The 18160-nt window shown below is 46.0% G+C and overlaps 1 protein-coding gene across 3 annotated transcripts in view; it reads left to right on the top strand.

Moving 5' to 3' along the window:
- Positions 1–18160, top strand: part of ABTB3 (ankyrin repeat and BTB domain containing 3) — a 174576-nt gene that overhangs the window by 144690 nt on the left and 11726 nt on the right. For 2 of the 3 annotated variants that reach the window (XM_075754074.1, XM_075754080.1), the window contains exons 7-11: positions 2243–2344; positions 3455–3548; positions 3658–3793; positions 5411–5631; positions 7048–7226. In XM_075754074.1, the coding sequence (XP_075610189.1) occupies positions 2243–2344; positions 3455–3548; positions 3658–3793; positions 5411–5631; positions 7048–7226 (732 nt within the window). The remainder of the gene's footprint in view (positions 1–2242; positions 2345–3454; positions 3549–3657; positions 3794–5410; positions 5632–7047; positions 7227–18160) is intronic. The other variant, XM_075754091.1, reaches the window with a different exon arrangement.

Below are 18160 nucleotides of genomic sequence, written 5' to 3'. Positions count from 1 at the left end.
TCAAGAGCTGGCAATAATTGAATACTCGAACCCTTGTTAGCACTCTCAATAGACAGACCAAGGACTGGATGGGCACGGAGACTGATCTCTCCTTTATCCCTGCCTGTGGCTCAGAGGTGAGGTGGCATTATTGAGTTCCTAGGACAAGTTTTCATTAGGAGCAGTCCTCCCAGTTGCTCCAGTAATCTTCCAGACTTGAACCAAATGCAAATTTAAACAGTTTTGTCTTCCTGAAACTGCTGACATCTGAGAGAACAGCTCCAGTGAGGGATGTGAACCTCCCTGATTCATTTCTGTAGAGTGTTTGCTCTAAAATCAAATGAAAACACTTTGGGACAAGAACTGTGAATAATTATGGTGTGCAATTATAAGATGATTTGTGCACACCACAACCAACTGTGCAAATTGGGCAATTACAGCCAAAAAAACGCAAATCAACCATGAACAAAAATAAATACTGTCAGGTGCCTGCATCATTTTCCCCCTTTCACTTTGCACATCAGTTATAGATACATGTTTCCAAAAGTAGCCTCAAATGCTGGGTGCCTCCCTTTTTGATTGCCCATCTTGAATGAAAATGGACTCATTGCCAGATGTGCTGAGAAGCCGCAATTTGCTCTGCAGTCAGCGGGACCTGTAGCTGCTCAGCAAATCTCAACTGAGGCCTTAAAAGCCCAGTCAACTGCAGGCCTTTTGCGTACACTGTGTTGACTGGAAAGAACTCTAACCACAAATAAAAAAAAAAAAAAAATGGAGCAAAGGAGTTAAAATTACTTCATTTTCTTTGCTGCTTGCCATCAGCTGCCCCAAACAGTGGTGGGAATCCATGCTGAACCGTGACCCTGCCCATCCTCACCCTCCGCTGCTCTTGCTCCCCAGCCTAAACCCCAAGGCTTGAGCTGCTCAATCCTTTTCCTTCTGAGCAAACCCCAACACAAAGAAGCCCCGTGCCCATGCTCAGGCACCGGCACACTTCTCCTGTTGCACTTCAAGCTCTCTCTTTGGCAAATCTGGGCAAAAACAGCCAGGTGCTGGTGCAGATCCGCACCTCTGGCAAGTCACAGGATCTGCATGGGCTCTTCAGATTTTGCCCTCATCCCTGTCCTTGGGACTAGGGGCCTGGTTGTGTGCTTCTAGCAAAACGCTGCATGTGGCGCTTGGAAATGTGAGCTGCTAATGCAACCGAGCATTTAATGACTGGCCCTGCTCCCCTACATGGATAAAAGTACTTCAGACAAGATAGTGAAAGCATAGCTGGCTGATGAGATGGAGAGATGGGTGCATCTTTTACTCTGATTTTACTCTTTCTCTGAAGATCAATAATAAGATTTTGAATTTTAGTGTCACACACCATCCGAGTGTGCAGTCTCAGATTGCAAACGTTCATTAGATTTTACCATCTCTGTGAACCTCATCAATATTAATACCCCCATCTTTAAGACAGGGAAACTGAAGCAAAGAGTGGTTATTCATCTTCCCCGATGTCTACATTAGAGGTACCAGGCACTAAAGTGTAGAAAATGGAAGAAGCAATGTGAAAAATACCATTTTGTTTTCTAAGGATATAGTTTGCATCTCTTTTGGCTGTTGCCACCCTGCTCTTTTAACTCAACTCAGACAGGAGAAGGCAGGAAAAAGGAGTTTTCTTAAAACGTCTCTGAAACGCCGCTCTGCCCCACCGCTTCTCAGCTGTCTTTTTAACCCTGCTGGGAGAGGAGTAGCCTGGAAGCACATCTGTGAACTCCTAGGGTAGGGCTTGTGATGTGTCTTTCTTTATGGCAGTGACAAAAGTCATACTGATTTATGTGGAAAGAATTTCTTTGGGCCTGGAGCAATCCCAAGACCTCGGGCTGTTGATACATGGTCTGGAGAAGTCAGTGGGAGCGGTCCTCAGCTGTAAGCGTCCTGATCCGTCCCTGCTTCCCCGGTGTGTGCTGCTGTAACCAGCTGTGGATGTTTTTGACCTTGTACAAAAGTATCTGGTGGCCAGTGGTTTAGATGGAGCTACAGTAGTTGGTAAAAAGACTTCATTTGGTATGAGCTCTATTTAAGCTGTCAAATCAGCATGAACAGTTTTAATATTGAGAAAATTTTTGCAGGAAAAAAATGAAGCCAATCATTTTCTAAAGCAACTTTCCCAGGTTTTCTATTTCACTTACTCCCTCACATGCCTGGCTTTCAGGCAGTTGAATTTTATTACGTCTAGCTCTTTAAAAAAAAAATAACTTTAATTTGTTTGTAGGTTGTCAGTACTGCTCATAAATACCCATCCGTCCACCCTGAGACCCGCCATTGGACAGCTCTGACATTTGCTGTGTTGCATGGACATATTCCTGTAGTTCAGGTATTATTGTATTTCCCTACCTGCATCTCATTCTTTTGTTTCTCCTCCTCAGTTCTAATTACATTCATCTCAAACCAGTATCCTCTTGTCATACTCATATTGGTTACTTCTGCTTCTCCTAGAGTGTACTGATATATAATAGACCTATTATATAATGAATACGGTGTTCAAACCTTAACCAATATGAGGTTTATATAGGACAATTTTAAAGCAAAGTTGCACCAAAGAAAGTCTGACAACTCCTTGTGCTCCTTCCTGACCACTTGTTTTGTATGTTTGTTTATTCATTCATTACAATTCTTACCCTATAATATTCTAGCAAACACAAAACCGCTGCCTTGGTGGGGGAGAGGTGGACAACAGCCCTTGTGTTGCTCCAAAGGGGGAGAAGCACTCGCTTTCCTTACCCCAGTGAGCTGTCACGTGGGATATGCTGGTTCTGTGCTTTGGCATCTCAAAAGTCAAGAAGGTTTATTCCTCAAAACAGCTATGTCTATGGCACACTTAATGAAGCACCAAAACTGAAGGCCTTGAGACAGAAATGGCCAAGAGGGGGCTGGAGCGCAGGGTCTGTCCTGCTCTCCTTGGCCACTTTTGTTTTCAGCGTTGTTGTTACATGGAAGTGTCCCTGATGGAGATCACAGCTTTTGGACTCATTGCTGCAATTGGTTCTTAAGAATTGCCTTTCCTTCAGCCATGTCTTTATTTAAAAGATGGAGGCAATTGAAATCCGATCCATTTTAGGATGGTGCTGGGCTTCTACAAGACCATGAAGGAAGGATGCTTGTCGGGCTAATTTTCAGTACTTCCATCTTCAGCGCATTACTTCCTAACACTGACCTTACCCCATTTCCCATTCAGAAACACTGAGTTACACTTTTTTGGCTCTGAAGTTGGACACTAGTGCTCCTGGTGTCTGGCAGTGTAAAACGAGCGAAAAAAGGAATCAATTTGGCTCTATGAACAAATGGGCAGAATTTGCATGTCACTTGTCTCCATCGTATCTGGTTTGCAGATAACAGGAAGCATTAGACTCTCATTTGTCACTGATCATGAACTCTGAAAACTGTGATACTCCCAGTTGCTCTAAATGGTGAATTTTCTTTCTAGCTGTTGCTGGATGCTGGAGCAAAGGTAGAAGGTTCCTTGGAGCATGGAGAGGAAAATTACTCTGAAACTCCTTTACAGTTGGCAGCAGCTGCTGGTAAGGCCTTTCTCCTCCTACTGTAGTAAATTCTTCAATCGGGATCTGTGGTTTAGATGAGCAAACACTGGATTTTAAAAGAAGTAAAAATGCATCTCTTGATTTGCAGGAAATTTTGAACTGGTCAGTTTGCTGTTGGAGCGAGGAGCTGACCCCATGATAGGAACAATGTACAGGAATGGCATTTCCATGACTCCACAAGGTGACATGAACTCTTTCAGTCAGGCTGCTGCACATGGACACAGGTAGAGTGGGAACAAGTCTAGTGGCATCCTTCAAGTGCTTATTTTTTTGCCTGGGCATCTGGTTTGAGCAGATGGGTGAAAGTTCTGCATGAACAATTGAACATTCCACCAACTGAGCAGAGATGTAAGGCTTTTTGCTAGCATGTGAATTTAACCAGTTGGTGGTACAAGCTGCTTTTTGATAGCTGATGGAAAAAAAAAAGGAAGAGGACTCCTCATGGTGTGTTGCAATGCAATGGCTGTTAAATGGTAGCTGCTGTGTGGCAGAAAGGAATGCCAAAGACATTCCTTCTGAATTTCTTGGTGACATATTTCTAAGGTTTGGGTCAGGTCGTGTCTGTACTGCTGCAGCCTTAATTGTCATTGAACAGAGTTTCTGCATCTGTGTTTACTGTAAAGTCCTGTGTGCCTTAATGTAGTATGTATGCTGCAAATTTAAAAAAAAAAAAAAAGTAATGAAAAGAGCACCAAGCATGCATGATCTTGCAACGCTCAGGAGTTGACTGCAGTGTAACGGATTAGTATTATGATCTTCACGTTCCTACTTTTCTGATTGTAGCCATCCAGAGGAACATAGATACAGGTTAGAGACAGTACCTACCGTCTGTTTGCTTAGAGATGAGCTGCCAGTCTAACAACATGCTAACGGCATGTCAGGGCAGGTTCACACAACGCTGCCCATCTGGGCCCTGCGAGGCCCCTGGGACAGAGAGGACAGTATGGTTATTGGAGTCTCACGTTCACTGCCCTGGCCTGGCTGCCAGCTGGCATCAGCGGGAGCCACGTGCCCGAGGAGGACCTAGGGCTCTCGGCTGCTGGCTGGGCATGTTGCAGGCCATGGCTTTTATGGTCCTACCCATACACGCACACTCTCTCCTCTTTCCCTCTCTTCTCCAAATTTGTTTAGGACACGCCGTGTTCCATTGCCACCCCACGGGTCTGAGCAGGGAGGTGCAGGGAGGACATCAGGGTACGAGGGAGGTGGGATGGGAGCCAGCCTGGTTTCTCTTCTCACAGCTGCAGAAACCAAGAGCAACTCTGTTGAGATCGATGAGGTCATGCTGGTATGAACCTCAGGCCACCAAGTCTCTGAGGCTTTGCTATTTGATGGCCCAGCTGGATCAGTGCCTTTGCAGAGTAGTCCCGAATGTGCTTGAACCTGCCCTGACTGGCCTCGTTGAATGTCTAGCTGCTCCAGCTTTCCCAGACTGCTTTGAGTGTTAATTGAGTGGTGGTGCTTTTGGTAGCTCCAGGCAGCTCCCTTCTCAAGTGGCCTTGTCCTTCCCTGACTGTGGGAAGAAGTCCTGAGTCACGTTTAGCTCATGGGTCTCTGTTCCCACAAGATGCCGCCACTCGTGCGACATCTGTACAGTTCCTGTCATGACAGCAGCGTCTTGCAGACGTGGCCCAGCAGTGCAGGTGGGCTAGCAGGAGCGGTGCTTGCCTCAGGTCTGCCCCAACTGGTCCTGCCATTAATTGGAGTAATGTCCTGGATAGATGTCCTAACTTGCCACATCACAGCAAGTATCCCAGGCCCAACAAAAGCCTAGCTGCTGACTCTGCTCTCCCACCTTCTCTTTCCCTCTCTCCCTCTCTCTGTTGTGCTGTGACTGACAGGAACGTCTTTCGTAAGCTGCTTGCTCAGCCAGAGAAGGAGAAGAGCGATATTCTGTCACTGGAGGAGATCCTGGCCGAGGGAACGGACTTACCCGACTCGGCGGCAGCTCCGCTCTGCGCCAGCCGCAACAGCAAGGCCAAGCTGAAAGCCCTGAAGGAGGCCATGTACCACAGCGCCGAGCATGGCTACGTGGATGTGACCATTGACATACGGAGCATAGGTCAGTCCCAGCACCCTCTCTCCTCTTCCTCTGAGGAGGGACTACTGTAAGAAACGCGTCTCTCTTGACAGCCTGTTGTTAAACCAACCTCAGTTGCATTTTCCTCAACTCTTGTGGAAGCAGAAGGTGACAGGGGATCCAGCAGGTTCCTGACCCATTTCGGCACCACAGTATACCCTGCTTGGGGGCCACTGGCACTTTTCTGTAGGACAGGGTGGTTTCCACCAGTAGCCGTCTACACTGCTGCTTGGCGGAGGGTTAGCTGAGGCTCTGGGGCAGTGTTCAGCTGCCGCGGGGCACCTGCAACAGCTCCTCTTTCACACTCCACTATAAAACATCTTTATTTTCTGAGGTTTGTGAGCCTCTGAGGGCAAGAGCAGGGAACTGGCTTCTCGGTGTGATAACTGTGCTGACGTGGGGCTGGGAGGACTGGAAGACCAGACGGTGGTTGGGTAGCACGGAGGGGAATCAGTCTGGACTGTGTGTTTACCATGCCTGCTAATCTGCTTTCAGAGAGGGACCCGGGAGCCCAGCATGCCTCTGCCTGGTGCATCACTCCAGCCCTGGAGACACCTGGCATGGGTTGGGGTGTGCGGTGATCTGAGCGGTGGCTCACCGGGTGGGCAGAGCAGGCAAAGCACCAGGCAATGAGGGAGAGGAGAGCGACGGGCCTGCTCTCCAGGTGCTGGACATTTGTTGAAGTGGAAGGAAAAATCTTATGTAGCCAAACACCAGGCTTGCGTTTCCTCCCACTCCGTTCTGCAAGAGCAGAAATTAGGTCACCTCCAGCCTAGTGCCTGCAGAGCTACATTAGCTCTGTGTGCTCTCTCGCTCAGTGCATGGGAGTAGTTCCCTTTAAGTTCCTGGAGAGTGGTTCTGCCACAACAAGCTACTTGAAAAGGCTGATCTGCTTAACTCGCCCAGTGCTGTTTAGGGAAAATAGTAATGATCAGGAGAGGACATGGGGTAGCGCTTAAAGGAAGTTTTAATCTGAAGACCACCAGTTTGAATCCAGGTGGGTAGTGACCAAAATAATTTTCTTCACTGTTTAATGGTTCTCCAGGGCCGCATTCAAACAAATGAGCTAGTGTAAATCTAGTTTCCAAAAAGGCTTTTGCATCACAGAGCACCACAGCAATTACCACAAATTGGCAGTCTCAGCAGAGAAGCTGAAGGCTCGATGAGCAGAGAGACCACAGTCTTCTCATAGCACTTGGAGGAGAGCCTCTGTGCATCAGGTCTGGGATGTCCTGATAACCACCAGCTTTCTCAATCAGGGATAAATAAGAATTTGATTTCTAGGATTATTTGGCAGCTTTTGCTTAAAATCATAAGATTAACGTAAGTAAAGGTAAAAAAAGCAGAAGGGCACATCCTTCTCTGAAGCTGGGAATGAGCTCTGTCCTCCATCCTTAGGTGTTCCCTGGACGCTGCACACGTGGCTGGAGTCCTTGCGCACGTCCTTCCAGCAGCACCGACGACCCCTCATCCAGTGCTTGCTAAAGGAATTCAAGTCCATTCAGGAAGAAGAGTACACAGAGGAGCTCGTCACCCAAGGGTTGCCTCTGATGTTTGAGATACTAAAAGCCAGCAAGGTAGGATAAATTACGCGTTTTAAAGAAATCAGCCTCATTCCCATCCCATAAGACACAAAGTTGCAGTATTGTTTTTGCGTAGCTGTCCCAAAGCTTGTTTAGACTGTATAGTAGTACTATTTGTATTATGTATCTCAGATCTTTTTCACTGTGGAAGCATGAGTTAAAAAAAAAAAGCTAATCACATTTCCTGCTAGAACAGCTTAATACTGATGCTGACAATAAGCTGGAGAGACAACAGAAGCTGATGCATAGTGGTGAAATTAAAGTCAAAAGAGTCACTGCAGTATGGCAAGAGATGTTGATAACCAAACCAGCTGAAAGAGTAATTTTACCCAGCTTGTTTCACAGGACTGTACAACAAAGCTAATATTCATGTTTGCTTTGGATTTCTTTAACCTCTCACGTGACTTTCTCTTCCCTTCATGTGGGATTTGGACTCTTAAACTTGTGGGGAGACTGGTTTCTACAAGCACACAACAGGATAATTTTTTTAAATCTTCTGTGTGAGTGTTTGTACTTGCAGCCTCCCCAGATTTATTCTTTCAGCTGACATTTTCTTAGCCAGACAAATCAGACTAACAAAACCTTTTGAGGGAGGTACCATTGGGTATGCAAGTATAATAGCAAAGGGAATGATCGTGGGGCAGGCAAGGAGAGGAAAATGTCTTACCTAGTGAGGGCTGGATACTTCCTTTTAAAACTTGTTATAACCAGCAATCTCCTCTCTACCGGTCCCTCTGACAGCCGAGTTGCTCCCAAGGAACGCCCAGTCAACTTTACTGTTACCAGAAAATCATTTTAGTGGTGAAAAGTATCAAAAGGATTTGATTGCTGTTCTTTTTCTCATGCACCGCAATACATATTGGTATAGTCTTCTAATTGTTTAACTGGGAATTAAGTAACATTTCTCACCCAACTCTACATGTAACGGCAAGGAGCAAATAATTTTTAGCACTTGCTGCAATAACCTAAATAATGTGAAAAGAGGAGGGCTTCTGGTGCTCAGTACTAAAAAGTTCCAGACTTAGTCCAGCTAGGGAAAGCCTACATGGATTTATTTCTTGTACCCTCCTGCAAAAGAGGGCTTGGACTACAGTCCCAAGCAAATCCTGAACATTTGTTCCAGCAATTGTTCTGGTTTTTGCTCCCGCGAGCCTTCCCTTTGGGATTAGTTTGTATTGGATGGATATTTATGGAGAATATTTGATACAGCTTTTCGGAAATCATTCCAAATCCTAAGATTTCTAGATTCCTTGTTCTGAGCTTGCTTGGGTTACTGTACATTAATCCAGAAACTACCAGCAAGGTTCTGTTTGGTTTGAAAGCTGCTGTAAGACTAATCATATTGAAAACTTAATGGAGATTAAGTTTAGGCCTTGTAATCTAGGATGAGGGATGGCTTTAATTGCTCTTCTCGTGGGTGGCTGAAGCCAAAGCCAATGGTCATCGTTAGAATAAGTCATTTACATAGGATTATACCTTTGGGACATGGTAGACTGGGTCTTCCAAAGTCTTTTGTAGGAGACATGGAAACAAATAAGACTGCTACCTTCTTCTTTGGGTTCAATTAAAACCTAAAATGTGGAGGAGTGAAACAACTGAAATACCACAAAAAAACCTACATGACAAAGAAGAAATCTGTGCTGATCTTTATTCCTGCTTCTGGGCCTAGGGGAGCTGCCCGTCTTCACTCTTCATGAGCATGCATATTCACAAACACACACGCATACACTGCTTTGTATTCTTAGAAAAATAATGAATCATTCTGGGACACTGTAAGGGTTTACAAATTGTCTGCAAATGGCATGAATTATTGCGGCGGTCTTGTCCAAATGGCCTCTCACAAAGCTCTCCCAGACAGAAATGAGGACAGACTCTAGGCAACCCTTTGGAAGGAATCAAAATAAATTCATTTGTAGGAGAATGAGCCAATAAAAGTTCTCCCTGGTCACTCCGTAGAAGGCAGCCGAGGAAAGCTGAGATTCAAAGGATCTTCTGTTCCCCTTCTCTGGAAGGGCTGAGAGCAGAGACTGTTCTTTATATATACACACAGAATGGAAATCTCCTTTAAGAGGTGCAGAAGGGCCGTAACTGTGGTTCATATCCCTCTCTTTCGACAGCAAATTGTAAAGCTCTGCGTCTTGTAGAGCTGTGGGGAGAGGAATTTGATGTGCTCACACGGACATCCTTTTCCCTGTGGGCTGGGAACTTGGAGAGCAATTACGACTCTTCTAAACATCACAGTCTGGCCCAGTACATTTCCTTAATGAGTTTTTTGGGGCAAAAAGAATAAAATAAGCAACTAGGAAGCACAGAGCCACTTAGCATTTCTTGGCTGATGTAAAACAAGATGTCCCATTTGCTACATATTGTGATGCTCAGTATATTTTAATTGCATGGCAACTTGCACCTAATAGAAATGGCATTTTGCATTCCTATAAATACTTCTAACTGTCCCATAATCTCAGAACAATTTACAAATATTAATGAGTTGAGACGTGAAAGAAGATCTTGTCCTCCCTTTACTAACAGGGAAACTGAGGTAATTAAACAGGCAGATTTTGAGCGCCTCGTAGAGTGGCCTCAGAAGCTGCAACAACCTGGATAAGCCAGACAGCAATTTGTAATTTGAGTAATTTGGCCAGAGAGATGCTCCAAAAATTACATAGAAACATAGGGCAGGTCTCAGAGTAGGAAGCACACCTTCTGCTCCCACCTTCTACTTTGCACTGTCAGACAAAATGTTCTTGCAGGTTCCCAGACCGTGCAAAAAAGCCAGATAGTACAAAACCAAAAAGATTAAAGAAAAAATAACCAATACCTACAAGAACACCATCAGATATAAGGAATCCCTTTTATCTTATAGATGTTTTTTAAAATGCCTGGTTATAAAGGGTCCAGAAGTGAGGGTTTATGTAGGACCTCTGCCCACCAGCCAGCACTGATGCTGGTTTCCTGCAGGGTGGCACTCTGCTCCCATTGATTTGCTGGGACACTTAAAATAGAAATAAAAATAAAAATTAAAAAATTTGCAGAAGTCCTGATGCTGAAACACAGAATGGCAACAAAAATTGGCAAATCAGGCAGAACTGGCTGAGCTGAAGTCCCTAGTTTTATTGCCTCTCTTCAAGCTGTGAAATAAGTGGGGAAGAACAGTGAATAGATTGCACATGGTTTGTTCGCTGCTGCACTAAAGCCCTGGAGGAAGACTTCCAATAGCACAAATGAAGGTTCGATACCCAGCTCCTGGTGGCTTCCAGTGGGACGGAGCGCTTTCATTTCCTTTCGTGCCTTTAAATGTCTTTATCAGCTGCACCGTTGAGAATTGGATGGAGAGTGGAGAAATGGCAGTATTTCCATGCTGGCAAGGCAGAGCAAAGCTCCTAAAACCAAGCAAAACTCAAACTAGGAAAGCTCTGACACTAAAAAGTCAATGATGTGGTGGTGGATTTGGACCACCAGGTGAGGAGGAAAGGCACTGCCATTTTGGGATGGATTGAATCTCTGTGGCAGACAAGCACACAGACGTAGCCTGCTAGAAGTGGTTTGGACAGGGCTGCGTGAGACAAAAGCCAGAGAGACACTTCTGGGAGCAAGTAGCCCTGAGCTAAACTTTAGCTGCTGCGTAGAGCAGAGTTGAGTCCCTCAAAGCTAAGATGACACTGGAGATCTTGTTACAGATAGGGAGATGCAGCTGTATTTCTGCCTGTCAGAATCTTTGTTGTGCCCTTCCTGGCCTGGGGAAACTCCCCAACTTCTCACTTTGCCTCCAGACAAGGTTGATGTTTGCTTTGCCTGAGCTTGGCTCTGAGCTGGATTGCCCTCCTGCCCCATGTTGGAGGACCATATTTGCCTGAGGAGTGGATGTGCTTGATGGCTGGCCACTGCTCAGAGATTGGGCCCCCTCAAATAGAGACTTTTAAAAGAGCTGCATGGAGGCAGCACCCAGATCTGCGGGCTTGTAATGCCCGAGGTGGGGCTCGCAGGTCAGCTCTGCTGTTTTTGCAGGGAGGTTCTTTTGAGGATAACGTGCTGAACGTGCGGGATGCTTCTTTGTTCTCTGTCTACAAAAATCCTGGATTCTTGATCTTGACATTTCCACAACCTGAAAAGAGAGAGACTCAAACCCACAACTTTGGAAGTTAAACACATCTGGCCTTTGGAGGAGGTTGGTTTTAGATTTCCACTCCAGAGCTCAGCATGAGCTTGAATTGTCATTAAAATCACTCCATCCATGCAGATGAGCCAGGACCATTGCCGGTAGTACAAGGTTATGAGCCAGTTTCATCCACTGCTTTTTCTGCATACAGCAATTTAGATCAGATTGTCCTTGGCCTAGCTTTTTGAGACAAAACACAATCTTTTAATTCCAAATAATCTCTCTTACAACTTTCTCCTTTCCCCCGTAGTATGGACGAGGAGCTGTTGCTATTTGCCATTACTTTGGATCCTTTGTGAGCACGCATCGCTGAAGTGCGTGTGTTAGTCCACGTGTGCATTGAGCGCACATGCTGAAGCATTGTCTGAAGCTCCACCTGACACTGGAGGTGCTTCACACCAGGAAAACTTGGCTTAGGACCACGAGTACTGCTAGTGTAGGACCACAGTACTGCTAGTGTACTGTCCAAGACAAAATCAGCTTGAAAAGTCATGGGAGGTGTCCTTCATTGTCCTTCCTCAGTTGCATTCTGCAGCTTTCTCTTCATCCTTTCCATCAGTAACAAGGTAGTTTATTTTAAAATTTAGCCTGTCAGTGAGGTGTTGATCGCACTGTACAGCCAGGCTTGTTGAAAGATGCAGGAAACTACTTTGCAAAGATATTTTCACAGAATTTAAAATTCCCACAGAGTTTCACAAGCTCTACAAATTGCATTGCTGCCTATAGGCAGCTGAAGAAAGCTGCAGGGGTACAGACTCTGTTGGAAGGCTGAGCTCTTTCAATAACAGCCATCAGTCTAGCATTGACAGTTATTGAGAACAAATAACAATTCGAAACAATAACCAGTTTTTAAAATTCCAAAAGGATTCAGGCATGTAAGTATCTTGAGAAACTTGCCCTATATAATTTAAAAGCTAACATACTCTTTCAGCAGTGACTTAGCCACTTAGAATCCCATATCTCCTAGAAAGTAAAGTTTGGGGTTTTTTTAATATATCTTTTCAGAAATAGCAGCATGTAGCCTCTGTCACAGATGCAGTAACTACTGAAAAAAAATTTTCATGTCTCCAACAAACAGAAAGGAGAAGGAAAGGCTGAAACAGCTGCCTGCTCTGCTGCAGCAAAATGTTCAGAAGCTGAAACTTGAGATGGGCGTACTGTTTCTTTATTGCTATAGTCTTTCTAGATTTAATGCCTCTAAAACAAATGTCAGGAGAGGTTCCTCAGAGAATGTCAACAGACTCAGCTCATGCATCTGTTCTACAAAGTCCAGGCACAGTGGTCAGCAAACATCAGCTTTCCCCCTAGGTCTGCACGTGACCTAGAAAGTGGCACTGGAAGATGAAGGAGCTAGAAAATTCCCCTTTTTGTCCCTTGCTTCATGATGGGCTGAAATGAATATTTAAGATGGGCTTGAGTGAAGCTGTGTTTTGCTGTATGAAGCCGGACTACCGTGTTCTGCAGGAAGGGCTTAGGTTGGAGGGGAGAGGTGAACCCTGTACGGTGCACAGGCAGGAACTGGATCTCGCTCAGCTCCTAGGGGAAAGCCCTCCCTTGGGAGAGTGTTTCTCTTGCCTGGAGACAGATTAGGAAAGACAATTCTAGGCTGAGCGAAATTTTACTTCCATGTTAAAACTGCTTTTCAACAGAAAATTGAGGTTTTACTGTAATGATGGGTTTCATTAGAATATTTGTTCTCCACATAGTATTTTACCTTTCTTGAAAAAATTAACACCTGAAAAGGAAATATTTTGGCTTATGACTGAAACCCTTTAACTGAAGAAAAATGTGGACTTCCCGCAGAGGAGACAGGCACACCAAAAGCTGCACTAAAAATAACCCTGAAGACGTTCCAAGATGCTAAAGTGCCCGCTTACAGGTTTCATGGAGTAGCTAATGCCCTTCTGTGTGTCAGCAAGTGCCCAGCCTGCGCTCGGTGACTGATCTTTTGGCTGGGACTTTGAGTGATTTCTTAAGGCAGGTTTCACTGTTCTCAAATAATTGCAGTGATCTGTAATGTTGCCCGTTGTCATTTGTAGTACTTCTGTGTCTAAACAGTTCAGAGTAACCAGGACGCAAGTTATCCACACATGTACGTCGTGCATTCTCCATGTGAGATGCGAACGCCAGGTACCGAGTGGCATGTTAATAACAGACTGTTAACCCTGTCTCATGTTTTCATAACGCGGATTCAGCTTCATACTAACACAGGTTTGATGGGTTTTTTCCCTACCTCTGTCTGTCTTCTAAAATGTTTCCCTGCCAGAGGCAGGAGCCGTTTCTTCATTTACAATAAATAAATGCCATGGATGTGACACCTGCCCTTTTCTGGGCTCTCACCCAGGGATTAGATTGTGCCCGGGGATCTGAGCTTTTTACATACAATGCACAGCTGTGATATAAAGAGCCTTTTGAAAGGGAGGCTTGGCAGCTTTCCCAGAAGCTAACTGAAGGGTCCATTTGTGCCTTACCTGTGATTAATTCTTTTCCGTTTGTATTTGCAGTGGAAGGACTTGAGCCCGGCACTAACAAAACCCATTTTGTTACTCAGTTCACTGCCTCTAACTGTATCTCCAACCTCTGGGGCTTCCCTACCTTTGCAACTGTTGACTAATATTAATTATGGGTACGCTGCTTAATCATCTAGGAGTGACCCTCTAAAGTGGCATTTAATCAGTTTTGAGGCAGCTGGCAAAAGTGAATTATGCTAGAGGACCATAGCGGAAACACCTAGGTGAGGGTGGAAAAGGTTCAGAGAGATGGCAAAAAATGTCTCAGAGTTTGAGTGCACAGGGCTGGGGGTCTGCGAAAAGTCCTCTCTGTTGCTTCAGTCTTTATCGGCTCTTTCTGGGAAGATGAGTGTGTAAACAGAGGAATAATTCAAGGGTATCCCAGTGTGTCGTGGAAGAAAGTTCGTGGATGACTTCTCAACAGGCTCGAGGTATCCTGAAACTCCGCCACTGCTGGAACAGCTGCCGGGGACCATGTGTGAAATGGGTGACTGGAAGCAGCGCTTCTGCTGCTCTGCATTTAGCAGAAAGCTGAGTCCCCCCGGCATCCTCAGGACCAGGGAGAGAAAAGATACCTTTGCCAGCACCCGTGTTCCCTGAGCAGCATGGTTTCTCTGCTTGTGGCAGATAGATGTGTATTAACGGACAGGCACTGAGCCCAGAAGAATAAGTGTGTTATTTTTTTGTTTAACATGGTGAGCTTTTGGGTTTGGAGCTTTGTGGTAGAGGAATTTGAGGGCCTGGCACACTTAGGTTAAAATGGCATTAATGGGGCTGAGCTGATGAGGGTAACATCAACAGATGGAAGACCCAAAGTACTGTGTGGGATTTCAGAGGCAAAGACAAGCAGCCTAACTTGTTACCACTGTAGAGGGAACCACGTGGAGGTGGTGGGATGTCTATATGCCCGTCAGCAGAACTAAGCAGTGGGTTTTGAGCAGTCCAGAGAGATGTGGTGTGGGAATGGAGGAGCCTAAGAAGAAGAGGCAACTGAAGTGAGGTGTGGTCAGAGAATAGCGAAACTTCAGCCTAACTGCTGAATCTGACACGAGTTTTCCTCTTGAAAGTTTGGAGCTTGAGCCACCAAGATGATATATGTCTGCCACAGGTACTGGAGAAAACTGGTTCTGTATTTTTCCAGCTGTGTCCGGTGCCTTATAGGACCTAGATAAACCCTAGGCTGGGTTGAACTGCGTAAGCTGGAATGGAGCAAGCTCTCCTAGGGTATGTGCAGTCTGGAGGAGCCTTTCCTGAGTCCTGCCACAGACCTTCAGCAGCAGGACATTCAGAAAAAAATACCCCTGCAATCCCCATCCAGGTCTTCACCTCTTTTTAGATCAATCAACTAGTCATCTCTGCTCCAGCAACTTGAAAACCTTCAGCTTTGCTTAAAAAGAATTTATGAATTCCCCTTGCAGTTCAAGTGCATTCACCAGGAGTGGGGAATTCCTTTAGATCTCTGCTGAAGAATGCTTTTAACTCAGGAGATCACTTGTATCTACAAAGCAAAGTTCCTTGCTCACCGACCAACTCTCTGCTGGAAACACCATCTCCCTCAGAAGATGCGCTGTTGTTCCCTGTTCCCTCTTGCCTATCTGTAAACTACCCCATGGCTAGATAAATATTTTTATTATATCCTATGCCAAGCTTTCTTCCCCCTCCCACAGTAGAAGATGCACATCAGCTCCCTTTAACTGCAAGTGAACGCCTGTGTCTGAAAGGAAGCTGGCCTCTCTCCAGATCTCAGCCTCACACATCCTGGCACAATGTTTTCCAACATCAAACTAGCAAGAAAGCAAACTTCAGTTTGCTCCTCCGATGTTAATATTGCCGCCCACAACTGCTGCAGCGAGCTCTTACAGCTGTTCTTTCGCTGGTAGGGTGGTAGAATAAACAGGGAAGAATTATCCAACTTGGTGCTTTAAATGGGATGGATGTGGTAACCAGAGTGGCTTCTGAGCTTCCTGACACAGGCATTGTGCGAGGGGTAAGGCTGAATGTGTTGGACATGTCCTTCACTCTGCTAGAGCAATGCTGATGCTCCAGGTTGTAGACTCTTGCAGTTCTTCCCAGTTACTTCACAGGCAGCGCAGCTCAGCCTGCTCCAAGAGCAGGATTTGGCTTTAAAAAGCCAATTTTTTCTGCAGCCATCGAGTCGCAGACTGTACCTTTGACAAAGCATCCCTTTTCTCCTTCTTTCTGCCTGGTTTCTTGGTAAAAGCTGGCAGAGGCTCTGCGGGGAGCAGACCCAGGGCCACAGCCCTGCGAGCTTGGCTGCATGCGGCGTGCAGTGGGAAGCAGGCTTGCTATGCTGCAATAGCTCACCGCTCCCCTCCCTGTGTCTTTCTGCTGTTTCTTAGCAATGACTTTAAATGAGCACATGCTTCAGCTTTCTAGCCGAGCAGATTTTTTGGTCTTTGGGTGGCATGTGTTGTAAGTATTTAATGTTACCTACAGAAGCTAAAGGTCTCCAGCCTCCTCTCTGCCAAATGAGAGCAGTGTCCTGTGTTGGAGCTCTGAAGCTCTGCAGTGCATCGAGCTGCTGTCTCTTTGATGGCCCTGCTTTCTTTGGCACGCCAATCCCAAGGTCTTTCTTTTTTTGTCTCTTTTCCCTTTGTCCCATCACTGTTCTATTTCTTAGGGTTTTTTAGCATCTCTCATGCGAATGTATCACATCTTGAGCTAATTAGAGCTTAGTTTACACCAGGTTTTTTCACAGGCTTGTGGGCAGTCAGTGGCAGGGTGACTTTATAAAGGGCTTGTATCTGCACACCGCAGGGTTTGTGCCCCGTTGGTGACCCAGGGAGCTGACAGTGCCTCACTTGTGTAAGCAGGCTCCTGTGGGGTTTTCTGCATGCACCACCCCTTCATCATGCAGGTTGGAGTTACGAGCAGGGATCCTCTTCTCGCACCCGTGTGACTGGGTTTAGCCTGTTCGTCCCCAGTGTTGGTGTACCTGGACGTCCTGGTATGCGGTGCCATGGCTCCAGCTGGTGAGTGAGACCTCCAGCTCCTAACGAGGCACTGGCTGGTCATACCCAGATTTTCCATCACCATATTCCCATAGGCACCCCTGGAAGGAGGAGATGTTTTGTCTTTATTGATGTATACGTGTGCTTTTAAAAAGCTATTGCCCAGGCACAGCTGTGGCTGAGACTGGCAAGTTCATGGACCCACTGAAACCACAGTGGCATAGCCAGGACCTGTGCACCCCAGCAGATTCAAGAGGTAGCTGACAGTAGCTATCCTCTTTAGTGCAGTTACTGTGCTTTTATTCACTGTGGGTAAAGGTAAGCAGTGCTCTTCCAATTATGGCTCTCCTCTCCAGAAGCTTCCCTCTGCTCTGAACTGCGGAATCATCCCCGTCCTCCATTGTATTTACTGACTTCTTAGCATTTGCCGGATCCAACTGGGAGCTGCCCTGCTGGTAATCAGCATCCCCCCGGACGCGCTCCTCCCTGGCTGACTCAGTCGGCCGCAGTGCTTCGGCACAGCCCTTCCGAGCAGAGAAGCAATTGCTCTTTCTGCCCTGTCTGTCTAGAGCTCTCCCTCCCCAGCTCTCCCGGTGGCTGAGTCACTTCCTTCTTTAAATCTGGCCTTAAATCTTCCTTTTCTCTTTGCCCTGTGATTCACTCCCTTTGTGAAGCGCTTTGCAGAGCTCTGGCTGGAAGACGCTGAGCAGAGAGATGCTCCTGGTGCAGGACATCTTCCTTGTCTCAGAGCCACAGCGGTGAGCCCCTCTCCGAGGGCTGATCCCTGCGCTGTGCTAAATGGTGTCTCTTACTATCAGTATTTCTCTTATCTTACCATTTCTTTCAATGCTGCATCTGATGTAGTAATAGGAGCCAACTCCTGCCTGCGGGTGAGCGTGTGTAATTTTTTCAGACATCAGCTCTACCCTTTTCCCCCCCGGTTTGATTAGATGCAGTAAGGGAGTCATTACAGGATCTCTGCCACTCCTCATCCCTTGTGGGATTTAAGGAGCACCGCTCTTACAACTGAGCTGAAATGTGCTCAGAGAAAGGAAAGCTTCAGTTTCTGCTCAATAAGCCTGGAGCTATTTTTAGTATAACAGCTACACTCCTCAAATTTTTATATCAAGATTATTTTTCTCCCTTACCTGCTTATTTCCTTGGCCTTGGACCCTCTCACATCTAAGTGCCTCGCCTTTTTGCTGTTTCCTGGTGTGCAAGGGAATCACCAACAAAGAGGGTAGTTAAAAGACATTGTCATGAATTAGCTGTGTGGCACCGCTGAACTTG

The sequence above is a fragment of the Balearica regulorum genome, chromosome 1 (assembly GCF_011004875.1).
Source record: "Balearica regulorum gibbericeps isolate bBalReg1 chromosome 1, bBalReg1.pri, whole genome shotgun sequence".
In the NCBI taxonomy this organism is placed as follows: domain Eukaryota; kingdom Metazoa; phylum Chordata; class Aves; order Gruiformes; family Gruidae; genus Balearica; species Balearica regulorum.
Note: the sequence above shows the minus strand (reverse complement) of the source record. Positions and strands in the feature narration are given on the sequence as shown.